The sequence below is a fragment of the Phyllostomus hastatus genome, unplaced genomic scaffold (assembly GCF_019186645.2).
Source record: "Phyllostomus hastatus isolate PE091 unplaced genomic scaffold, TTU_PhHast_1.1 phas_contig_86, whole genome shotgun sequence".
Classification (NCBI taxonomy): domain Eukaryota; kingdom Metazoa; phylum Chordata; class Mammalia; order Chiroptera; family Phyllostomidae; genus Phyllostomus; species Phyllostomus hastatus.
This window is the reverse complement of record NW_025333977.1, coordinates 35,540,553-35,566,105: the sequence shown is the minus strand read 5'-3', so window position 1 is coordinate 35,566,105 and position 25,553 is coordinate 35,540,553. Positions and strand designations below refer to the sequence as shown.

The 25,553-nt window shown below is 47.8% G+C and overlaps 1 protein-coding gene across 4 annotated transcripts; it reads left to right on the top strand.

Moving 5' to 3' along the window:
• Nucleotides 1-1,139: 1,139 nt before the first annotated feature.
• BCL6 (BCL6 transcription repressor) lies at nt 1,140-23,741 on the top strand. 4 transcript variants are annotated; one of them, XM_045850820.1, is made up of 10 exons: nt 1,140-1,266; nt 11,725-11,763; nt 12,578-12,749; nt 14,281-14,502; nt 15,942-16,913; nt 17,307-17,494; nt 18,912-19,079; nt 20,137-20,267; nt 20,374-20,511; nt 22,537-23,741. In XM_045850820.1, exons 3-10 carry the CDS (start codon nt 12,589-12,591, stop codon nt 22,678-22,680), a joined length of 2,124 nt encoding a protein of 707 aa, XP_045706776.1. In that variant the 5' UTR covers nt 1,140-1,266; nt 11,725-11,763; nt 12,578-12,588; the 3' UTR covers nt 22,681-23,741. The 4 variants fall into 4 exon arrangements, with proteins under 4 accessions (XP_045706776.1, XP_045706779.1, XP_045706780.1 ...); XM_045850823.1 differs by lacking the exon at nt 1,140-1,266 and adding an exon at nt 1,316-2,973; XM_045850824.1 differs by lacking the exon at nt 1,140-1,266 and adding an exon at nt 7,580-8,993.
• Nucleotides 23,742-25,553: the final 1,812 nt, after the last annotated feature.

The following is a 25,553-nucleotide window of genomic DNA, read 5'->3' as shown; positions in this document are numbered from 1 at the left end:
GATTTTTGACAATGACCTTGAACCAAGACAGGAGTTGCGGGGTGGTGAGGATCAAGACTTTAAGAAAAAGCAAAACACAAACAGGTATTTGGCTCAAAGGATTTTGTGAAATACAGGAGTACACATACCCAAATACACACACGTTTCTTGCAGCAAGTCTACATTAACAGAAAGAGTAAACCCACCACTTGCTGTCCTGGAAAGAAACGAACCCAAACAAAACAAATCCTTTGACCATGTCTCTTAAGTGCAGCTTCCTCTCAGTAGAAGTCCAAAGGGAAAAACAAAATTGCACCAAAAAAAAAAAAAACAAAAAAAAAGTGGGGGCTGGGATGGTTACATACAACCAAAAATTTCGGCTTCTTTAGATAATAGCAACAATATTAAAATACCACATCTTCCTTAAAAAGCTTGAGATGAGGGGAAGATACACACAACAAAATCCAACGGATGCAAGATCCTTCGATTTACGTAATACCACAAACTTGCAAAAGAAAAATCAGAAGCAAAAATCCGAAAATCATCAAAATACAACAGCCCAGAACCCCAAGCCATCACATCAACAAAGAAAAACTGTCCCAAATAAAAATAAAGCAAATGAACCCACCGAAAACTGCTTGGCAAATATTTTTCTCATGGTGCCTAATATTCTAGCTGGAAAGATCTGTGGTGTTTTTTCTCTTACTCGCTTCTAAACCTACTATATATAACAGACTTTTTCCAATGGTTCGAATCTCTCGCTCCCTTTTGTGTAATTTAGCTCGAGGAGCTGAGTTTATGGGTAAGAGAGGAGAAATTAGCCCCAGACCCCGGGAAAGCAAAGCGCACTCCCCTTCTTATGTCACCGAATAGCAAATTAGTTCTCAGAATTCCAGAGGCCGAGCTTTGCTACAGCGAAGACGCCGACGTCACAGAGGGGGAGCCCACGTGATGGTGGCGGAGCAGGCCGTACCATCGTCCCGAGTCTCTGGAGGGAAGACCACTGTCTGCACCTTAGATCCTTGAACCGGAACCTCCAAATTCGAGACGCTCAGCCCATTAGAGCCTCTAAAAATGCGTGATAATGGAAAAATATTATGTCTTTGAGGGCTTTTTGCGGGTCAAGGAAGGCAAAAGTCCCGAAGAACTGACACCAGGTCCTCCCCTTCTATGTAGCAGTGGTAAAGTCCGAAGCTCAAATTCCGAGAATTGAGCTCTGTTGATTCTTAGAACTGGGGTTCTTAGAAGTGGTGATGCAAGAAGTTTCTAGGAAAGGCCGGACACCAGGTGATTATTGCTGTTGCTGCCGCCGCTGCTGCTGCTGCCGCCGCCGCCGCTGTTGCCGCTGGTGCCGCTGCCGCCGCCGCTGCTCATGATCATTATTTTACCTTTTAATTCTTTTTTCTGCTCTTGCCAAATGCTTTGGCTCCAAGTTTCCTCTGTGTATCTATTGATATAAATGTATATATTTATTTATTCTAGTTGTCAGGTGTTAAAATAAATGCCGAAGATTAGTCCCACGTCTCTCCCACTCTAAGATAGAGATTTTTTTTAATGTATTTATTGTTTTATTCTTGTCTTTGAGTGAATCGGCCGGTTTGGGAAGGCTTTTGCCACCCTCCCTTGTGTTGTTTTGGTTTTGGAAAAGGAGGTGGAGGAGAGGAAGGAGGGGAGTTAGGGGGCGGCCGGAGCAGAGAGGACGAGACAGTGTTTGGGGGGTGATTCGGGCAAGTCTGGGGACTGTCTGGCCTTAGACCGCGGAGAGGACGCGCGCTCGCGCTCGCGCTTTCTGCTGCCTGCTTGCGTACGGCTTGTGATCTCGCTGGATTCGTGCGGCTGTGTTTTTTCCTCTTTTCTAGCTTGCAAACTGCCTTTCTCGCTAACCTCGCTCCTGCCTCCGCTTCCCTCCCTCCCTCCACCTTTCCCTCGCCTGTTCTTCCATCCCCTCTCCCGTCCTTCTTAGTAACTCCCGGAGGCGAGGAGGGAGGCTGCCTGCTCGCTCGCCCCGCTGGCTCTCTTCCACCGGCCTCGGTCCTCTAGATTCACTACCTCCGAGCCGAGATTTGAAAGGAAAAATGCGAGCGTAGCCTTCGTGTTTTTTTTTTTAATTTTCGGTTTTTTATCCCCCTAAAACCTAGATGAAGTATAGTTTCTACTCTTTCCTTTTAGAGCCGTGATCTTCCTAACGAGATGCGAGTGTTTTGGTGTCCCATTCCCCAGTGTTTTGGAGGAGGTTTAGCTTGCCTGGGGGCGGGGATGTTGAATACTTTGAAAATTATTCTTTCTTGGTTGCAGTTAAGGGAGTTCGGAACACCCTCGCGCTCTCTCTCCCCATCCTAAAGAAGGAAGCTGATGGCGGGACGGGGTTCGGGGGAGTGGGTGGGAAAGGGGGTGCGCGTTTGCACCTGCGGTGCTATTTGGCGTGTGGGGACTCCGAGAACCTTCACAGGACAGTCCAGCCGAGCAGGAAGGTGGCGGGATTTCTTGGCGGTCGCGATGTTTGTATTTTGGGCGCTGCGTGACTCGGTGTTAGCTCCCAGTGGTTCCTAAATTTTATTTTATTTTTACCATGGTGCAAGCTTTGTAAATGACAACTGTGGGCCCGAGAGTAGCCGACCTCAGGCTTTAAATTCCCGAGGTCCTTGCGCTGGGCGAGGGGAAAAACAAAACAGCCCCAGCCCGCGTTCCTACGTGCAAGACCCGGGAGGGAAGAAGGGCACTTTGTGGTCCTGGCTGGGAGACGGGGCGCGGGAGGAGGGGGCGCGGGAGCGAAAGGGAGATCTTTGTAAGTGATTTTGCAAAAACGGATTGCGAGGTTGGTTGGATTTGCAACCTGTGGCTCTCCTTGAGGGAGTAGGAAAGGGAGAAGGCGGCGGCGGCGGCAGCGGCGGCGGCCAGGGCGGGAGCGGGTAGGGAGTTGGAGCCTCCGAAGTCGGCTGCTCCCGGGGCCAGCTGTAGCGAGGGGCCACCCCGCTGCCGGCTGCAGTGACCGTGGTAAATGTCTTGAGAACTGTGGATTGTGTTGCCTGTATGATGCTGTGTTATTGGAACTCTGGCGAAAAATGGAACTAGTGTTGCAATCATGAGTTTTAAAGGTCCCCCATGGAAAACAAGAACACAGCAGATTTTTAAAAGAATGAAAAAAGACCCCTTTTAATGTTGTATCCCTTCTCACAATAATTAAGACTTGGTGACGGGGGTCCCGACAGCTGAGCAGGGGCAATGACCCTAAACAGGGTGCTGAAAGTCCAGAGCGTTACTGGGTCCCTCGCTGTCTCGGATAGCTGGTCATCGCTTCCACTCCCCCAAAACTGATTTAATCTCATGGAGTTTTTTTCCAGTCTGTTATAGTTTCCAGGAAAAAAATCTTGTAATGCTGTTTTGGGTGTGTTGTTGTTGTTGTTGTTGTTGTTTTAAGTAAAGTTAATGTCAGTAGATGCATTTCTTTTTTTACTGTCTGAAAGAAAAAAGTGGGGCAGGAGAGAGGGAACCAGGGAAAGGGCTGTTTAGAAATACAGTTTGTGGCTCTGAGCGATGCCACTGGCTTCCTCTACAGAGACTGCCAGTTTCCCTTTTTCTCTGCAAGGTGTGTGTGTGGTTTTAATAAATAACTTTAAAAAATAAGGGGGGGGCAAGATTTATCAGGAGACAGGTATCTGTTTTGCTCACTATTTACTACCAAGAGTGTCTGGCACTGGAACAGAACCTCGTAAATCTGCAGCCCAAGTTGAAGTTCATCTGGCCCTAGTCCACACGCTATTCCTGGAGGTAGCAAACATGAGCTCAAAGGAATGAGGTGAAATCACATTCTCGCTTTAAAATATATACTTTTTTGTTTTTAAGGAGAAAAGATATTTGTCTCTGGGGGAGGAGGAAATGGAAAGAGAGCACCAGGAGATGGGTATTCCCTCGCTAAAATGACTGCAGTTGAGTCTTCAGGCCAAAATAGAAACTTGTAGATGGGAAATATTTTCCCCTCCTCCCATTTATTAAAAAATTCCAATAACCTATTATTTGAAAGACTTTCTAATACTGCAGGCTCAAGCATTGGCTGATTTTTAAGGGTCTGTTGATAGTGAGGATAGTGAGGATAGAAATTGTGAAAACTAGGCAGGCAACTTGAAGGAGAAGGCAGCCAGAGGAAGTGGGAATTTTCCCATTGGCCTTTTCCTCTGTGCTCAGTTTGGAAGGGTTTTACCCATGCTTTCTTGAAAAGACCTTCCAATTCATTCTTGGTTTGGTGGACAGGGGTGGGAGCCTAAACTCTTAACCTGTCGTTTGCTGAGCCTTGAAGAGTTCCAGTTATTGGTTGAGTAAATGGTAGCCATGACTAGATGTCAAAATCCTTCCTTCCCTCTCTCCCCTACCCGGTAGCCACACTCACAACCCATTTTGTTGTGAAAAACTTAAGATTTACCGGAGGTGGTGTGGCAGCGCCACCCGTTGGTGGGTGAAACTCTATGTGCACAAGTCAAATATTTGAAAAATACTGTGAAATGACCTTAGGAGGATTTTTCCCCCTTTAGGAATGGGAGGTAAAAGTAACTTTTTTAAAAAGGGACTTTGCAGTTGGTCTCTCAAGTGGGAAAGGAAAAGGTTGCTTTTCAGCTAGGATGGTGTCATATAATAGGCAAAGTAGTTGAAGTAAAGAGTGTGTCTGTGTGTGTGACAGCCCCAGGGAGGGAAGGGTTGTCTAATTGGCTTTAAGTAAGAGAGTTCTCCAGGAGGAGGCAGCCCCCTTCCCTTTTGGACTTGACTTCTCAGGGCATCTGAGTTTTGCTCCCTGTCTGACATTGAGATAAAAAGGAACGTTCTAGTGTAAAAATCCATAGTGACTGGAAGCCCTGCACTTTTACTAGCGGTGGTGGTGGTGTATGGGGGGAGGGGTGGATTCCGGAGTGAGGTTAGGCTATTGTGCGGGGTGGTGGTTGTCTGGTCTGTAGCTGGGTTCCGATCCAATGACAGTAAAAGTGGTGTGGCGCATGCCGGTTTCCTGCACTGCGCAACAAGTGGGAACGCTGCCGCAGTGATCCGAGCGAGGGTGGTGTGTTGTGGCAAAGCCTTCCTATTTCTCCTCGCCCCACTGGAAGCCAGGAACTGCTTCTTCCAACCCCCACTCCCCGTCCAAGATCAGCGACCCCACCAAAAGACCAAACTCGCCCCCTTTTTCCCCACTCCCAGATTTTCTCGGAGCGCTGTAAGCCTGGGTGGGACCCTGCCCTTGGCTTCAAGGGACCGCTTTCCTTATGAAGATCAGGAATCTATTCTGGACTTTCTTTGCTGGCCAACCAGTGTTTGACAGAAAGCTCTGCTAAATGCTGTCGACTGTCGAGTGCCATTCTGCTTTTTGAATAGAAGTGCACTCTTAATCCTTTTCAATACATTCAGCCTTTCCAGCTGGAAAAATCAATGTATAATTCAGGAACTCAGTTCCAGATAGTGTTGTGCTTGCTAGAGGCGTGAGCATCGCGAAGAACAGAATCACATCTAGTAAATTAAATGTTTCCCAGCTTTGCCTATGAAGGCAACCCCTCCCCCCAACAGACAAAAAAAGTGTGTGTGTGGGGGGGGGGGGTTAGTTGGGGATAGTCCTGTGTGGAAGGTTGCGGCTGCGCGGTGATTTTCGGACGGATTGAGTCTGCCACCTAGTGATAGGTCTTGGCTGAGATCCCCGCTTTGGGCGGTGGGTCCACTGTGTCATCTCTGGGCCAGGTATCCCCACCAGGTGCTAGGTAGGACTGACATGGAGGATACCCTCCAATGAGGATGGCATCCGACCTCCAAAGTTACAGTAAAATGGATGAAAATCAGAAAACCTCCGGAAGCAACCGGCTCACGGTTACTTAGTGATGGGCATCTACCTCCAAGAAGAAAATTGTAAAATAATACGTTTTGATCACACTATTTCCTTTTTGCTGTGGCCTTTTCAGGGTCAGAGGGGTGGGGTGGGGGGGGTGGGCTGGGGGGGGGGGGGAAGAGTAGGTAGTGGAGTGATGCCTTGTGGGTTCTAAGACTTACATCTCTTTACAGTTGAGGAAACAGGCCTGATGAAGAGGCCTGTTAATGGTGAGATAGTGACTTAGCCTGGGCCAGATTTTAAGCTTCTGAATTTCCAGGTCAGTGACTGAAAGTCAAAGGCAAGTTTATCTCAGCCCCTTTGAGGTTATCAAAGAGAAGGAACAGCAGTCAGAGAGACCTTGATTTTAACCTCTAGGTCACTGTATTTTGAAATGCTTCTCTAAGTATGGCCTAAGATTTTCAATAACTAACATGAAAAGCCTACGGTTGCGCTGACAGGTGGAGATGGGGTCTCAGATTTTAGGGTGCCTATGTTGGGGAGTAATTAAGGCCCAGTCTTTAATGCAGAGATGCACCTTGCTGCACCAGAGGCTCTCATTAGTTTCCTAAAATCCCTCTCTATCCCCTTCTTTCCAAACTTTGCCAAATGGCTCGAAAAGAAATCAGTTTTTGTGGGTGGGTCGTATTGATTGGCAGAGTGTAATCCTCATAGAATTTGTGCCACAGCGGTTTCATAGCTAACTTTTCTTTTTGGGAGCTAAAAACTGAAGATAACAAATGTGAGTCCGTGTCCTGGCGGCCCGTAGTGACGGCCGGCATGCACACCCGCAGGACATGCTGTCGGCTCCGTCGCCCCGACGCGCCACAGTCGAGTTTAGCCTCTCCTACTGTGGGAGCTGTTGGAGGCCGCTTCGGAGAAACGCTCCTCTGTTCGGTTGGAAACGAATCTGGGGACGTGTTTGAAGAGCGGTCAAATTTGACTCATCGCTTTCCAAGGACAGTTAGTGCCTTCCATCTTCATTAACGTGAATAAAAAGACCTTGGCTGACTTCTGTCCAGATCAGGTTTTTAAAGGCATTGTTTGCTTGGGAAGATCATGCCGCTCCCCTCCCCCACCAGCCTTTTTGCAAAGGCTGAGCGGGTCCAGCCAGGATGGCCGAGATATCTTTGCTTAGGACGTGGTTTGCTGGCACTGTCTGCCTGACCCTTTCTGGAAGGCTGTCGCAAGCTGGGAGCATGGGGAGTGTCTCTTCTACAGCTCCTCTTCAGATCTTGCTGATAAAACACATCCCTCTGTTTTATTGCATTTCCTAGAAGCTTGCAGGCTTGCAAGAGCGCTGTTGTCAGGAAACGTGATAGAAATGAAAGTCAGGACATAATGTCCCTGAACACCTCAGTCACCTAAAACGTTTGCCGAGGCCACCACGTTATCGAATTCACTTTCATCTGCTGTCGACTCCCCACCCTCCCGCTCCCCAGAGAAGAGAGCCCCCCCCACAGAACAGAAACAACTCCGCAGTTTGACCTCACCCCCTACCGCGGGACCACTGCGGCCTGACCGGAGCAATTTCTTAGCTGTGATGCTGCGGGAGAAAGGGAGCGCTCCTCCGGCATGAACCCTGATTCGGGTTTCACTGCAGCAGCTCCAGCCTTATTAAAATTCCTCGTCCTTGTCCCTAAACAGTGCTTTGCACTTCCACATTGTTCTTTGAATTTCTCGAGTTATTGGAGTTATTAGATTACCAATAATCCAACGGCCGGATGGGATTGGGCGGGGGTTGGGGGAGGGACAGGGTGGAAGAAGGAGTTCTCCAAATCCCGAGACTGTCGAAACTGGGTCAATGGGAAGGAAGGAGGGGCGGGGCGACAATGGGGTTGTTGGTTTCAGGCCTTGGTGCGAGGCCTCCCTCTAGTGTTAAGTAGCGGTAAAACGTGATTAGGTTTGGGCTCCGGGAACCACTGGACGCCTAATTTCCAATAAGTGCATTTTCTTAATTTTAACTTCCCTTCCTGAATTCTCACTCCATACCATATTAAATTTCGGCCTTCGCTTTCACCATTATTCCACCGGGCGAAGGGATGAGAAAGCCTCAAAGTAGGATTTTATGAGACTGAAGAGGCCCAATCTTTATGAACGGACCTTGAAACCGCCTCCTTCGCTGATGGGTTGCGTGGCTCAGTGAGTCGCCAACACCAGTTTTAAGAGCCATCTTTGGCCTTAAAAGCTGCGTCTTTCTCATCCCTAGTTCCCCAGCCTCCGCCCCCCAAAGCGCTTTTTGGAGGCCGCTATTACGAGATGGCGCCCAGGGGTTATAATTCCAAGCAAGGCCACGGGAAGGGGAGACAATTTAAGCACGTCCGTTAGCGCTGTCCTGGCGTCTGCTGAATCCCCGTTTCTACGGGGTTTCGGAGAAATCAAATTCGGAAATCCCTAAACCTGGCAGGTCCTGTTCTAAAGACTTTAGAGGAAACCCAGAGGAGCTAGGTTCCCCTACTTGCCAACGTAGGCGGAAAGGGCTTTCGGTTTAGTTTTTGTCCACATCGGCCGAGGTATGCTGGACGGGAGTCCCTGAGTCCTGGGGACTCCACCTTTTAGACCTTGAAGCCTCACCAGACCACGCTTTTAGAAAGGGAGTTGGGGGCCAAGAGAAAAGAAAAAAAAAAAATGACGCCCCAGGCAAATAAACGACGGAATTGGGCGAATGAGTCTCGGACTAGACCCGAAATCCTGTGTTCTAGACTTGCTCTGCTACTTAACTTGTCTGACTGGGATTTAGGGGAAAGTGTGCTTTATTCCCCGCGATCCTCCCGGGGCGCCCCCTCCCTTTCCGGTGAATCCCCGGTGGCCCGCGCGGCGCAGGCAGCGATCCTGGCGGCCGTCGGGGGGCCGGCAGCTTCCTGGAAAGTTACTTCTTGTTGGAGCCAGCGATAGGCAGAGTGTTCTGTGAAATCCGCTGAGCTGAGATCGACTACGTTCCGGGAATGAGAGGGCTGTGCCATTCCCCTTACTGCCCCCTGCCTTGACTGAATAACAGGAAAAAAAGGCACACACAATGTTAGTTACCGAGGTGCATGAAAAGTTTTATCTGAATGCAGCCAAATTAAGGGCTGCCACGGTAGTACCACGGGGCCTCCGCCGAGCCTGCGGGGGCTTGGAGGCGGATGGGCAGCAGTGGTGGCACAACGCCCCCGGGTGGGCAGTCCCTGGCAGACAGGTATGGTATAGTGCGTATGGTATAGTGGGGGTGAGCGAATCCGTGCCGGCTTGCTCTCGCTCCCCCGCTCGGGTTTGTGCCGGCGTGTGAGCGAGAGAAGGGGGCTGCCTGGTGTCGGGCGGAATGGAGGACTGAGGAAAAGGATGGGGTCTTTCTATTGGCTCGCTTTCTCTCCAAACCTAGCTTCTGGCCTCTCATCTCCTCTTTTTTTCTGCCATTTTTTCTGTCTTTTTTCTTTCTCTTCTCTTCTTTTTTCTTTTCTCTTTCTTTTCCTCCCTCCCTCCCTCCCTTCCTCCCTTCCTTCCTTTCCTCTGTCTTTTTCAGGGGGAGAACCCTTTTTTTTTTCTTCTCCAGACCCTTTAAAAGGATCTGCCATTTTCCTCAAGTGCCTGAGTTTAAAGCAACAAAGTAGTGAAAGTGTTTGGGTCGTGGGGGAGGGGAAAGGGGGGGGGAAGACAACCTTCAACTTTGTGGTTATCTAACTCTCACCTTGGTGGTTATTTAACTCCCTTGATAGTTACTGTGGCTAGGGTGGGGGTGGGCTCAGGGGAGTCCAGGTCTGGGCCCTTAGTTTGTGAGTTTCTCCTGAACAGCTCAGCTCTCTTGGTTGTTGTATTTTTTTTTTATTTTTATTTTTTTTGTGTGGAATGAGTCCTGTGTGTGGTATCCAGAGGATGTCTGAAGCTAGCAGACAGGCTTGTCCAGGGCTGGCTGGTGATTAGTTCTGAGATGTTGGACAAGGCTTATCCCTTGGAGCCTCAGTGTCCTTCCAGTAAATCAGAGCTGTTATGAGGATCACGTACAATAATGGTCTGGAAAGAGCTGAGTGGTCTGTAAATAAACCGAGTGCTAGTGGTGCCTCCACACCCGCAGCATCTAGAAGGAAGCCTGTTGCCCACACCCGCCATAACCCACATATTCACTAATTGTGGGTCTCCTGAGACAGAGCTGTGTAGGAAGGAGTGGACTTAACAATGACATGGGCCTTAGTGTATGTGCATTTGTTTTTGGCCAACCCAGGCAGAGGTTTAGGGTGAAAAGTGCGCAGCCTAGATAGACCATGGCTGATATTAGACCCAGGGGAACTGTTTTGTTTGTTTCAGTCCAAATCTGTAGTGAGTCATTGCCAAGTGTCAAGGTGAAATGGCAAATCTGGGCTTCCTGTGGTTCCAAAAGTGTGTGACTGGAAATCCACAGGCAAGCTGGTGGTTGAAGCTGGCTAAAAGACGGCCTTAGGTATTCCAGAAGTGTTTAAGGATCTTTTCCGTTAGGGACGAGGAGAGGGTTTATAAATAAACCTCACATGTGCCCTCAGCATTCTTTTTCAAAGAGACAATCATTGAATTTTGGTTAGAACCAAGTTAGTGTGTCTCTCTTTGCCCATTTTGAGTTAGGATGGGGAGAGGAGGAAACAGGTTCTTTTTGTCTTTTTCTGTCCTCTCCCTTCCCCCATTTTCTAACCCCCATCCCCACTCACTCACATACACACCTAACCTTGAAGCCGATGAGATTGAGTGACTGACACTTGGGACCACAGAGAAATGTCAGAGTTTTTGGTTACAGACTCAAGGAAACCTCTCCTTTTAGAGTACTCATTTGGTAAGACTCAGCAGCCTGGAATGGGGGCAAAGTGTTTGTGTGGGGGAAGGAACTTAAAAATGAGATTCACCCACATCAGGGTGCTGTCTTGCATGTTTTACAGCACGTAGGCTGATTTGGAAAGGGATCAGGAACTTGAGCCAGAAGATCTAGGACTGGGCTACTTATCATCTATGTGGCCTAACAGGACCTCCCTGGCCTGGGGCCCCTTTACCTGGAAAATATCTCGTAAGGCCTAGGATTTTTTAAAAAGGGGTGGGGTGGGGGAGAGGGCTCAAGTATTGTTTTATTCTGTAGCCCATACACAGTCGTAAATGAGAATCTCCTAACGGAACCTTAAATTATTTTGTTTTAGAGAAGCCAATCCGAATAAGGTGCGTGTTTCATGAATGCCCCCTGAGCAGTTCTCAGCTAAACAACACAATTTAAGTCTTTCACCACCAGGGGGAAGCACAGTCTTGGGAGACTGTGACACTGTACCTGGTCTTCCACCCAGGAGGGACGGTAAAGAAAACTTGTAGGCAGAAGGCAAAGGTCTTAAGAAAAGCATAAATATGCCATCTCAGGTTGTGTTCCGTAGTGCATCTTAAGTGTTTCAGACAGCCAGGAAGTACTGCCTGGCTCTTTGTTCTGGGTAAGCCACTTGAACCCGAATCTCAGTTTTGTCACCATTGAAATTGGCATAAAGATGTTGACCTTGACGGCCTTGTGGAATCATTTCTAGGACTCGAAAGATAATGTTTTAGCAGGTTTTGAAAAGCTTAGAAAGGTTTTAGGCCCCTGAAGGATCGTCCTCCATATTGAAGTTTTTCTTTAAATTTTTTCTTTCCCATAAATTCAATGGCTTTAGGGTGGCGTACACTTTTTCCATTGAGAAAGGAAGCATATGTGTATACATATATGTAACATATCCCCGTTACTCAGGGTACAAACATTGTTGTGTGGCTTCGGATGCCTGTTCTCTTAAGAGCAGAGCTGGAAACCGCTTGCTAGCTTATGGTAAAACCGCACCAGGTGGCAGGCTGCAGCTATCAAAGCAAAACTAAACACGTGTGTCCTAAAATAAGACTGTAGTGGACAATCTTACAATCATTAAATCAGTTCCTATTCGCTTTTTTTCTCTTCCCTGCAGGTTATAAGCAAAATTTGGGACTGTGAATCGAGGCATTGGGTAAGTAATTGAATTATATGCTTTCAAATTGTGTGAAAAAACTATTTCTCTTAAATTTTCCAATGCATATGTTTCTGTGAACTTTGCCACTTTTTGTTAGATAAGGGAAAGGATAACCAATTCCCTCTGCATCACTCCCAGCCCTCCTCCTCTACTCCTGCATTAGACTGTCTTAACACTGTTGTGAGATTATTCATTCCCATACTTATTTCTTAGCTCAAATTAATTTAGCCACCTACTGTGCACCAGCAATGTGCTAGGTGCTTGAGGTACATTGAGATAATTCTAAAATCTAATAGAGGAGACACGAGATACTGATGAGAATAGCTACACTTTTTGAGAATCTAGACTATAGATTAGGCATATATCTCTAATTTTTACAACCATGTAGTTGTTACTGCTCTCACTTCAGGAAACCGAAGCCCAGAAGCACTGAGCAGTCTGCTCTATCTAAGTCACCCGGCACGAAAAGGCAAAGCTAGTGTGCTGGCCTTCGGAGCCTGGATTCACTCACTGCTTCTCAGTGCTGGTACAGCACTTGGTATATGGGGAAAAACACTCAACAATATTCATTCCCTCCCCCTTTTCCATAAAGGGCTTTCTCTTCTGACTTGTTGGATAAAAATCATTCTCCTCATTTTATAGATGTGAACAATAGTGCCCAGAAAGGGCACTATTTAATTGTTTAAAGACCAAACACAAGGGACCTCAGTGTGCATTCCAGATGCTACTGGCCTGAACAAGCTGTTTTAAGGTCCTGGTGAGCAGAAAACAGGTTCCAGAGAACTGACAGGATTTTGACCTTTTTTCGCAGGTGAAGACAAAATGGCCTCACCAGCTGACAGCTGTATCCAGTTCACCCGTCATGCCAGTGATGTTCTTCTCAACCTTAATCGCCTCCGAAGCCGCGATATCTTGACTGACGTTGTCATAGTGGTGAGCCGTGAGCAGTTTAGAGCCCATAAGACAGTCCTCATGGCCTGCAGGTGAGGGTCTAGAAGGGCAAGGTAGATGAATACAAGTAGAGTGATGGTGCTGGCGGTGCTGGCAGTGAGCAAAAAGGAACATGTGGGCCTTTTGCTGTGTTTGGGATCATGTCGTGTTTGTGTCCAGATCTCCAGCTCATGGCCCAGCAGAGTAGCTCCCAGAAACAGAATGAATGCACACACCTTTAGAGAAGAAAGAGTTTCTGTTCTGTGGGAACAGAGGGAGAAGAAATCAGATAACTGTCTCAAGAAAGGATGTGTTTGGGGCAAACATGGAGAATAACTTAAGTTCACATAGTGAAAACATGAAAAGTGAAAGAGATTCTTAAAAATATATTAAGCAAATTAATTTGAAATCTTTTGTTATTTTACTGCATAACAGTCTTTATTTTATACTGTGGCTATATTCCCATGGGTAGGTTAGTGAAAGTGAGCCAGCTACTTCTTCATATTTGTCAAGGATTTCATATGTTCAGAGCAATTTTATATTCCATTATCTCCCTGGATCTTTGTAGTGGCCTGTGTTATGGATGGCATGATTGCCTTGGTTTTGTGGATGATAAAACAAGGACACTCACAGTGAACTGATATAGAGTCAAGCATCTCCATTGCTGGTGGAGAACTTATTCGACCTCCAAAACAAGCACCTGTTTGTTTAATAGTGTAGAGAATAGGTTTATGGAGATAAAACAATAATAGTTACTGGTAACTGTGTGCTTACTATGTGCCAGGCATCATTCTATATACCCTTTACGTGTTTGTTCTTGCCACAACCCTGGAAGGTAGACGCTATTGTTCCTGCTTTGTAGATAAGGGAATCAAGGTGCGAAGTTGTTAAACATCTTACCCAAAGTTGCATTGCTTCTTTCTGGTTGAAGCGAGTAGAATTGAAGTGGCCCCCTACCATGCTGGCTCCTAACTGCCAGGCTCCGGCAGACAACACGGTATCTGGGGGTGTGGCTTCAAGCTGCCCTTGGGTCTTCTGGGAATATTGACTTTGTGACCGCCTGTGGGCTTTCAGACAAAAATTAGTAGAATGTAGATGTAGACATCATTTTATTTATCTGTCACCATTACCCGACTTCATTATTTTTTTTAAATATAGCGTGAGTTTTAGAATAAAAATAAAATGATAGATCAAGGGAAAAGCATATCCCAAAGATATAGACAAAAATAGTTATTGCAAATGAGTGTTAAATTTAACTCTGGTCATCTGCACAGTTAACGCTAAAAAGAAAACAGGCTCTAGGACTTTCAGAAAATCACTTAACCTCTCTGATCTTAGTTCCTCCATTTGTAAAGGGGAGGATGATAGTACCCACCTGGCAAGTTTGTGAGGAACACAAGACAGTGTTTGAAAAGTACATCATGACTCATTGGCACTTAGTAAGCACTCCATACACGGCACTATTATTAACTGCCACCGAAGTTTTGGAGCTAGGGCCTAGAAGGGGCACTGCATGTGATGCTGACTATAACTGGTGACAGAGTCTACACATCTGCTATAGTGAGACATTTGCTTGTTTTACAGCGGCTTGTTCTACAGCATCTTCACAGACCAATTGAAATGCAACCTTAGTGTGATCAATCTCGATCCTGAGATCAACCCCGAGGGGTTCTGCATCCTCCTAGACTTCATGTACACATCTCGGCTCAATCTGCGGGAGGGCAACATCATGTCTGTGATGGCCACAGCTATGTACCTGCAGATGGAGCATGTCGTGGACACTTGCCGGAAGTTTATCAAGGCCAGGTGAGCTGCCACCAGATGGAAGCCTTGGAGATGAAAGGGATCAGAAAGGATCAGAAGCCCTTAATAATGCATACATTTAGAAAAAAATAATCCTCTATAATGCGCCACAACCTATATTCCCAGTGTTTTCACACACTCCTGCCCTTGTGAACTCTTGTGCTCTGGCCAACTTGCCTCCTTACTGCTGTCCAGATATGTCTGGTGCATCCTCACCTCTTGGCTTTCTCCTGTTCACTTGATAGGCTGTTTTCTCCTACCTGTCCTGCAAGGCCACGCTCGGATGTCAGCTTCTCTGTATGTGTTCATATGCTTATCACTCAGCTTTTTCTTCAGTTCCTCCTCTGTGTTCCAAAGCCTTTTGCCTGTCCTTTAGAATTCCCTGCTATTTTAGCTAACTCCTTATCCAAGGGCTGGGAAGACATGACAATTACTTAAAGGTGAGGCATTTGAGAGCCAAAGAAGCAAGGAGAACCATTTGGTTCATTACGCTGGGGTAATTGCAACCCTTCTTAAACAGAAGGGTTTCCAGCCTCTCTTCAAACCCCTCCAGGAGCCAGGAACTCAGTGCTCCCAGAGACATGTGGTCTACCTTGGACAGTCAGAAAGTGCTTTATGACGAGTCGAAGTGGTTCCCTTAACCTTTACCAGCTGGTTCTAGCTCTGTTAACTGTGATCATGGTTGAGCTGGCCTATTTTTCACCCACATAGTGTCTCTTCAAGTATATGCTGGTGGCAAGATTCTCACTGCCATCGCATGTGAGTACTTTCTCTAGATCAGGCCCTGTGCTTGGAGTTGGTTAAGTAACTTGCTCCAGGTCACATAGCTGTTAAGTGGCTCAGCTGGGATCCCAAACCAGCTCTGGCTGCTTCAGAGTCAGGGCTTCCCGCACAAGCAATGCTGCCTGTTCTCCAAAGCACACTTCCCCACGACTTGAGTCCTTTCCTCGACAGGGCACTGGTTTCTCTATGACCCTCTGCACACGTAGCACCAGAGTTGTATTTCTTCCCACCCTGAGCTTTAGTCTCCCTGTGTATAAAATGGAGGCAGTAATACCTGCCTTCCCTTCTTTGTAGGATTTTCCATGGGCGACAAGAGATAAGAGCTACAAAAACTTTATGTTGTGTAATAATCTGAGGAATTGCAGATTCACCTACCTATGTACATTATGTGACTTAAATATACAAGATGGTGTGTAAACAGGCATACACTTGTATGGGTAACTCTTCTCTTCTCGGGGCCTTATTTCCCCAACTCTGGGCTAGATTGCAAGCATCAATGCCTTGTAATTGCACATATTTCCCTACTGCCTGCAGAGCCACATCTCCCATGTCTAGCTGACCCAAGCACAACTGTGGTCACATAGGCCAGTGTCATTAGGAAGACCGTCTGATTAATAGTTCTCATCTGGAGGCCATTGTCTTCTGTTTTTCTCCTGCAGTGAAGCAGAGATGGTTCCTGCCATCAAGCCTCCCCGTGAAGAGTTCCCAAACAGCCGAATGCTGATGCCCCAAGACATCATGGGCTATCGGGGTCGGGAGGTGGTGGAGAACAACCTGCCACTGAGGAACCCCCCTGGGTGTGAGAGCAGAGCCTTTGCCCCCAGCCTGTACAGCAGCCTTTCCACACCGCCAGCCTCTTATCCCGTGTACAACCACATCCCCGTCAGCAGCTTCCTCTTCTCCGATGAGGAACTTCGGGATGCCCGGATGCCTGTGGCCAACCCCTTCCCCAAGGAGCGGGCCCTCCCCTGCGATAGTGCCAGACCAATCCCAGGGGAGTACAGCCGGCTGGCCATGGAGATATCCCCCAGTGTGTGCCACAGCAACATCTACTCACCGAAGGAGGTGGCCCCGGAAGAGACACGGAGCGACATGCACTACAGTGTGGCTGAGGGCCCCAAGCCGGCAGCCCCCTCGGCTCGGAATGCTCCATACTTCCCCTGTGACAAGGCTGGCAAGGAGGAAGAGAGACCTTCCTCAGAGGATGAGATTGCCCTGCATTTCGAGCCCCCCAATGCACCCCTAAACCGGAAGGGTCTGGTTAGTCCACAGAGCCCCCAGAAGTCTGACTGCCAGCCCAACTCGCCCACGGAGTCCTGTAGCAGCAAGAATGCCTGCATCCTTCAGACCTCTGGCTCCCCTCCAGCCAAGAGCCCCACTGACCCCAAAGCCTGCAACTGGAAGAAATACAAGTTTATTGTGCTCAATAGCCTCAACCAGAATGCCAAACCAGAGGGGCCTGAGCAGGCTGAGCTGGGCCGCCTTTCGCCTCGAACCTACACAGCCCCACCGGCCTGCCAGCCACCCATGGAGCCTGAGAACCTTGACCTCCAGTCCCCAACTAAGCTTAGCGCCAGTGGGGAGGACTCTACCATCTCACAGGCCAGCCGACTCAATAACATTGTCAACAGGTGATTTCACAGGCAGCCCAGGCCTGGGCTCAGGGGGTCACCCAGCAGGGTTCCAGGGTCACTTCTTCTGGTGGGTGTGGGGGCTATGTTATTGTCTTGCCTGAGATGCTTCCACGAGAGGTGTGGAATAAGTGCCTGTTAAATTAACCTAAGTAAAGAAGGATATTAAGCATCTGTATATTTTTTCATAGCAAGTGAAAGAATTCCCTTCTGTGCTAGAAGGGCATTCCCTGTGGTCTTGGTGTGGCAGGGGATGTTCATTCTGGCTTTGGACTGAGGGAGGCTGCAGGCTGCAGTACTGAGGGAAAGAAACTTAGTCTGGGGATGGGGACTAGGGGAGGGCTCTACTCTGCTCCAGTTCCAGCTGCTGAGGCCCTTTCCTTCCACCCACAGGTCCCTGACAGGCTCCCCCCGGAGCAGCAGCAGCGAGAGCCACTCGCCACTCTACCTGCATCCCCCCAAGTGCACGTCCTGCGGCTCTCAGTCCCCACAGCACTCGGAGATGTGCCTCCACACTGCTGGCCCCACATTCCCCGAGGAGATGGGAGAGACCCAGTCTGAGTACTCAGACTCCAGCTGTGGTGAGCCCCTTCCCATCCCCCCCACCCCCGCATCGTCCCCTGGCCAGGGAGAAGGCTGGCCCCTGCCTCTACTTGGCAGAGTTTGTCTTCCGTTTTATTTATGCTGTTGTCCCTGATTGGGAGAAACTCGTGATTGGAAGTTCATTGGCACCAGCTGATCTCCCCACGCTTGACCTCTTAGGAAACTAGGCTGGCCAAATCAGGAGATGGGGTGTTAAGAGTTAATCTGGGGTGACAGAGAATGACCAAACAGACTTTTCAGCATCATTCCAGAAAAGGTAGCTTGTGGGCTGGCTGTAACTCCCAGAGATTCTCAGCCCCTCCAGACCTAAACTTCTGGTGCAGGATCTGTGCACATGTTAGTGCCCCTGAGGGGCTGTCCGCCCCGTGAGGGGGAGCATGTGCACTGATAGATTCCTGCATTTCCCACAAGTCCTAGTGATTCTCTGGAACAGAGTGGGTATTCAGTAAATGTTAGCTGAATTACATGAGTTAACCTAAATTATTCAATTGAAATTTCTGGATAGGCTGTGTTTGACATCCCCAGTTTTTACCAGATGAAAAGGCTATGTTTTCTTGCATCTCCAGCTGCAGTAATACAGCCCAGTAATATCGAATTAGGGCTGAGCCAGTACAATGTGTCATTTTCAAATTGTTACAACAACAGGAAAAAGTGACACTGAGAAGTTTGGCACGGGGTCGAGGTCGTGGACCTGTAGCTGAGAGAACAGGGACTGTCCCCGCCTGCCCTCCAGGGCCATATGCCTTTGGCCTGCACTCCACTGCCTACTCTCTGGGCCTCTGTTTCCACTTCCACCGTCATCTTTGTGCTCCCGATCTCGCAGAAGTGTTCGGGAGACATGAAATGCAGATCGGTGCAAGGGTAACCGTGTTTGTCATTAATCTTCCCAATGACTTCAAAGTATCATTGCATTTGATTAATATCTTACATTCCTGTGATGCTTTGTGTCTTATCATGTGCTCCTATGAAGTAGGTGGAACAGGGGTTCATTATCCTGATTTTGGAGATAGAGATGCAGACAGAGGCTCAGGGACTTGAAAGGTCTCACTAAGGGCATATGGATGCAAATAAGAGTATGAACTGCTAGGAAGAGTAGTCCTCAGTGCTCTCCAGCAAAGGAAGAGCCCTGCTGAGCTTTCCTCCAGCTGGTCTTGGCCATATGGGTACCTGCTGGTTTGAGCTTCCCTTCTGTACCTTAATATTCAGATCTGTCTCCTTTCTCCCTTGTGACTGAGACTGTAAATGCTAAAGAAAACAAAATTCCCACAGGTTCAGAGCTCCCATGTATGTTGGGTGGGCAGGGGCACGGGGTGTGGGGTAGATACAGAGGTGAGGGGGCCTTGGAGCCCTCCCTCCCTCATGCTGACGTTGCTGTCCCCTCCCCACCTCTGACAGAGAATGGGGCCTTCTTCTGCAATGAGTGTGACTGCCGCTTCTCTGAGGAGGCCTCCCTCAAGAGGCACACGCTGCAGACCCACAGTGACAAACCCTACAAGTGTGACCGCTGCCAGGCCTCCTTCCGCTACAAGGGCAACCTTGCCAGCCACAAGACCGTCCATACGGGTATGGTCCTGCCCCACCCCACCCTGAGCTCGCCAAGGTCACTGGGGTCAGGAAAGGGAGAGGATTCCAGAAAAAGCAGCCTGGGGGCTTGGTACCTGGTGGGGTGAAGCAGAGAACAGGTTCTGTCACGTCTTTGCTTAGTGACTCATCCATTCCCTGTATTCTCTCTCTTTCCTGAGTTGCTCTGTCCTGCTTCTCTACTCTTGCTGGAGTCGGAAGTGTTAATCCCATTGTCAAGGGGGAGAAGCTAAGGCGGAGAGACACAAAGTAGAGCTGGCCTTTGTAAAGCCACAAAGGAAAAAACTGAAGGCCTCTTGATTCCCTCTCAGGGTGTATTCCTTATCAACTCACATTCCTTTACCAGGGAGCTTCTAATAACCTGATTGTTTTCCAGAGTTGACTCTCTTTTGGTATTTTAAATGGCTCCTTTATCCCAGAAACTTTCCATGAAGGAAGGCACAGCCCTTCTGTTGGTTTCCTCTGTCTGAGCATCTACTCCAACTCAGGCCCCGCCTCTCTGCAAATGGAATCCAGCTGTAGTTGCCACAAGCGGAAAAGTATGTTTGTTCTCAAAGAGAGAAACTAGAGCAGCCCGATTGTATCTCCCTGCTCAGTGGGTTGACTACCTGCTCAGTGGGTTGACTACTGAATGAGTCTTATCCAAGCAAAGAGCTAGGAGAGCCTTCCCAGATCATCTAAATTTGTCCCTCAGGTTCCAGAGAGGGAAACTGAGGCCCAGAGAAGGAGAGTGACTTTTCCAAGTCCTACTGTTAGATAATCCTAATGACAAAGCTGGTCCAAGGCTTCCTGGAACCTTGCTCTCCTCCCACCCCACACCCAGCATTGTCTCTACTTTGCTTCTTGACTTTGACCAAGGGATGCTGGTGTGTGTGTAGGGGGCAATGGGCAGGCCAGGATGCAGGTGTCCAAGTCCTCTATTTGACATCTTCCAAGGGACAGAAAGTTGAAAGGCAGCTTGCTTTGAAATCCAGGGTCCAGGGACTATGGTGACCTCTACTGAATGTAGCTACCCTTTTTCGCTTTCTCTCGGTAACAGGTGAGAAACCCTATCGTTGTAACATCTGCGGGGCCCAGTTCAACCGGCCAGCGAACCTAAAAACCCACACTCGAATTCACTCTGGAGAGAAGCCCTACAAATGCGAAACCTGTGGAGCCAGATTTGTACAGGTGAGCAGGGGGCATGGGGAAAGGACCCCTCAACCTCTGTGTGCGGCTGCTGAGGGGTGTACAGCTCACCCTGACAGAGCCTCTCATGCTTTGCTCTTCTCTCCAGGTGGCCCACCTCCGTGCCCATGTGCTCATCCACACTGGCGAGAAGCCCTATCCGTGTGAAATCTGTGGCACCCGTTTCCGGCACCTTCAGACTCTAAAGAGCCACCTGCGAATCCACACGGGAGAGAAACCCTACCATGTAAGGGAGCCTTTGTGGCTACTGGCTGACCTGGGAGGAACAGGGAGGCGGAGGGGTGGGGCTGCAGAAGTTTGTGCTCCAGTCTCAAGCAAACAGCAGGATGATCACTGAACTGATGATCATAGACCTGGATTTGGGCCTGATTTCCAAAGACAATCTGCTTGACCTTGGCCCACGTCTCAGTTTGCTCATCTCTAAAGTTGGGGTATTGGGCTGGGTGATCTGGGCCTTAGGGAAGAGGTCTGGACTATGGATATAGAGATGGTAGAGTTATTCATATATTCCACAAATGTTTATTGGGTGCTTACAACACTCCTCGGTGCTGGGCTTGATGTCTATTTAAGAGGAACTAAGGAGTTCCAGAAGGAGCAGCCAAAGGAGTAGGAGGAGAACCTGGAGAAGGTGGTGACATAAAATAAAGCAGAGAAAAGGCCATTTCAAGGGGAGCAGATGGCCAGCAGCCAGATGCCAGGGTTGCTCATCAGAATCGAGGTGTTCCAGAGCACCAAGAACCAACTGATGAATAGTTAGCCCATACCACAAATGTTAACAGCAAAGTGTGGTTCTTTTCATTGGCTTGTTTATCAGTCCTTGAGTAATTATCTTATTTGCTGTATGTTCTTGGGCAGCATTGATCATCCTCTCAGTACCTTAATTTCCTCAGCTGTAAAAGGAGCCCACACCAGGACCTGCCCCACAGAGCTGTCGTATTAAGTTAATGAATTTGCTAAAGTGTGCGGAGTGGTACTTGGCATATAGTAAGAGGATGATAAACATTTGCTATTACAATGATTCACTAGAAGTTTAAATGCACACGATGTCCAGGTTAACTGTGACCTGCAGAGCGTATTGATTCAGTCCCTCGGAAAGGGACGGCCAGGACCCAGAGAGAGAGATGACCTGCTCAGGACACGCTGCAGAGGACGGCGTGGGTGGGCCCCGTTTCTCCTAAGACCAGGGTTCTTCCTGCTCACTTCCCCACCCATTCCATTTTTTATTTCTCTAAATTTATTTCTGTTTTTACTTTAAAACATATTCTCTCTATGAACATATTTTATTACACTTTCATTTGAGAATAGTTTTAAATTTTTAGAACAGTTGCAAAGTCGGGTGCAGAGTCCCCATGTGGGCCCAGTTTCCCTGTTGTTGGCATTTCATGTTGGTAACATACAGTTGTCACAACTAGTGGCCACATCCTGATACGTTGTTATAAACAAGTCCATGCTTTATTTGGATTTTCTTAACTTTTTGCCTCAATTGTCCTTTTTCTATTCCAAAATTGTATCCTGGTTACCCCAATTCATTCATTTCATTTAGTCATTCATTTCACTTTTAAGTAACTTTTCCACTAAAACTGTGACCATCCATCCATTCATTCAATCAAAGCAAGAAATAGCTCTACTTGCTGATTGATGCCTTAGCTTACCTAAAGTGTACACACTTACAAAGAAATAGAACAGCACTTTTGAAGGTGTATCTTAGACTCAATAATTTTCATGAATTCAGACTTCTTGCAGTCTATTTGTCCAGATATGTTTGGATTTAATGCATAATTGCTGAAGAGGTATATTCTACTAGATACTAGGAAGATTATAAAGTTTAATAAAAAGTGGTCACTGCCCTCAAAGCATTTCCTGCAAGATAAGGCATGGCTAGAAATCTTACAGAGGTTCAAAGGAAAAAGATTCTTTTCATTCTAGAGAGATTCATGGAAGCCTTAATAATGAGGAGAGTTTACATCTGAACTGCATTTTTGAATGAGACTTGAACTTGTGGAGTTAATTAAGTCAGGGAAACACAACTCACGCAGGAGAAAAATATGAGCAACATTTTGGAAAGCAGGGAAGGGACATTTTCACAATACTTACTGGTCCCTTAACAGAAGCCGGGATCCAGATGGGTTCTTAACCCTGCTGTGGAAAAGGAAGAGCTGCCCAGTCTCTCTCAGGGAAAAGCTCCTTCTCTGGGTCTGACATGTTTCTCGGGTTGATGACAGCTAACAGTTTGCCTCTGGTTTTCCTTCAGTGCGAGAAGTGTAACCTGCATTTCCGTCACAAAAGCCAGCTGCGTCTTCACTTGCGCCAGAAACACGGAGCTATCACCAACACCAAGGTGCAATACCGCGTGTCCGCCACCGACCTGCCCCCGGAGCTCCCCAAAGCCTGCTGAAGCATGGCGTGTTGACGCTTTCCATCCGAGCCCCTTCTCAGACAGAACCTGCCCAAAGGAAACTGTAACACTTTACAATGTTCATCCCATGATGTAGTGCCTCTTTCATCCAGTAGTGCAAACCGTAGCTGGGCGCGGGGGGTGGGGGGAGGGGCGTGGGGACCGGGAGCTTAGGCAGCTCCCCTTCCCCCACTGCCGTCAAACATTAAGAAAATAATATTGCTTCTTCTCCTATGTGTAAGGCGAACCATGTCAGCAAAAAGCAGTCATTTTGTATATCAAAGTGGGGGAGTATGCAAAAGTTCTGACTTGACTTAGTCTGCAAAATGAGGAATGTGTACGTTTTTGTGGGAACAGATGTTTCTTTTGTATGTAAATGTGCTTTCTTTTGAAAGAAGAAACTTAGGTATGTTATCAAACAGAGGGCTTTAATTTTTTTAACCAAAGCTGAAGGAATATATGGCAGAGTTGTAAATATATAAATATATATATAAAATAAATATATATAAACCTAAAAAAGATATATTAAAAATATAAAATTGTGTTAAAGGCTCGATTTTGTATCTGCAGGCAGACACGGATCTGAGAATCTTTATTGAGAAAGAGCACTTAAGAGAATATTTTAAGTATTGCATCTGTATAAGTAAGAAAATATTTTGTCTAAAATGCCTCTGTGTATTTGTATTTTTTTGCAAGTGAAGGTTTACAATTTACAAAGTGTGTATTTAAAAAAGAACAAAAAAAGCTGCAGAAGGAAAAATGTGTAGTTTTGTTCTAGTTTCCGGTTTGTACATACTTATACAGCGTGTCCTACGGTGCCTTTTTCATGGAAGTTTTCCACGATGGACGAGCGTGCCATCCCTTTCTGAAGTGTAGGCAGACACAGGGACTTCGAGTTGTCACTAACTAAGCTCTCGAGAAAAATTTGTCTCATCCATCACATTCTGCGTCATGCTTGTGTTGTAACTACTCCGGAGACAGGGTTTGGCTGTGTCTAAACTGCATTAATGTGTTGTAAAATATAGCTGTACAAATACAAGAATAAAATATTGAAAAGTCAAGTCAGCTTGTTCAGGGGCTTTCCTTGTGTTGGAATTGGACTTGAATGGGTCTGGTTTCCTCTGCTCTTAACCGAGTGCAAGTGCCTGTGGAGGGCAGCGGCTGCTGGCTGGGGCGGCCTTGGAAAGGCGGAGGCTGGGGCTTGCTCCTGGGAACTGGGTAGGGACCTGTGTTTGGCTCTTAGCACCAAGATGAACCACAGACCCCAGACCCTGCTCCTGAGGCGTTTTGGTGGGGATTTTGGATGGATCTCTCTCCCCTAGTTCCTTCCTCTTCCTGTCCCCCTACCCCAGGCCTGCACTCAGAGCTCTAGGCTGAGTTTTCATGACTTTAGTTCCAGCCCCTCTGACACCATGTATGTGTCCTTCCCTCCTCTGGGCTTCGGAGAGTCTGCCCATCTGGGGACAGGAGAGGGTTCGTTTGGCCTCCTGGCTTCATAAACAATTTCAATCTGCTTGGGTCCAGGGAGATGGAAGGAAGGCCTCTGGCCCCAGCCATACATTTCTCAGCCTTGGTGTCTTTTCGGTGTCTGCTGAGTGGCTGACAAACACCTATAGGCTTGGAAGCTTTACAAACGGCTGCTAGCCCAGCAAACCTCCATCTCCGCAGAAATGTGTAGAGGAAATGTGCAGAAACATCAAAGAACTTTGTGGTGGAGGCCAGTCTTTTCCTCCCGTGTGACTGGGGCGAGTCATTATCCTCTGGGTCCCCTTCCCAATCCGCCCAGGAGGGGACTGGATTTTCTAGATCGCTTATGATTTCATGATTCAGACATAAATTCAACCTAGCTTACTTTGGCACTTAATTTTAGTTTACCTCAAAAAACCCCAAGGTACGAGTTTGATTGATGGGACTTAAGAACAGTGAGGACAAGTGTGGTCCCAGCCCTTGGCCATGAGGAGACAGTCCTTACACACCCCCCTTCCCATTCCTACCTGGTGGTAAGGCATGGACATGCAGCAGAGCCTCTCCTAGCCCTCTGGGCCACTGGTAGGAGGGTGATGCCCTTGGCAGTGCCTTGGCCATGCACTCTGAACACGTGCTGGGAAGCTTACGGGAGCTGACTGCCCAAAGCCCCAGAGAGGGACTCAGAAAGTCACACCACCCTCTGCCAGCCGCATGGCCTTCCAGCTCAGGTTTCCTTTGAAAACGACTTTAAAGGACTTGCCAGCTCAAGGCCTCAGCTCACCCTGCTCTTTGAAAAAGGAGAAAATGATCCCTCTGCTCCCATAGAAACTTGGCAAAAGAACTTAAAAAACAGACAGCTTCAGGAATGACGATTCACAGGCCCAGGGGAGGCTGGCCCCAGGGCCCCTTGGCTCCCTGAGGGAATCCGAGTTTGTTTACATATCCTGGCTGTTCAGTGAAGAGACTGGGGGCAGGCAGTGTGGGTGGCTTCAAGTTCAAACAAAAAGGAAGATCAAAGAGTGAGTAACTGTAGCCAATTGACGATCAATAATAAGTAAAAAGCAAACATCTCTAAACAGATAAGCTTGGGCAAAGGGAATATAAAATTTTTATTACAAAAACTTGACGAGAATGCAACTTGTCACAAATATGTAACTTTCAAAACAGGGCGCCTGAGGTCCTTCTCTATGTTGTGGGATTTTTAAGGGAAAGGTTTCTCAGGACCAGGGCAGTGGTGGGAGGGTAGACCCAGAGAAGCGAGGTGGTTAGCATCAGGCAGAGCTGCTTAGAAGCCAGAGGGGATGATAAGGATCACATAGTCCAAATCTGAAAGGACCTAGGCAGGACACAGGCAGGAACTCACCTAGGGTCACCCACTGAACTGGGGCAGAGAGTGTAGGGCAGGC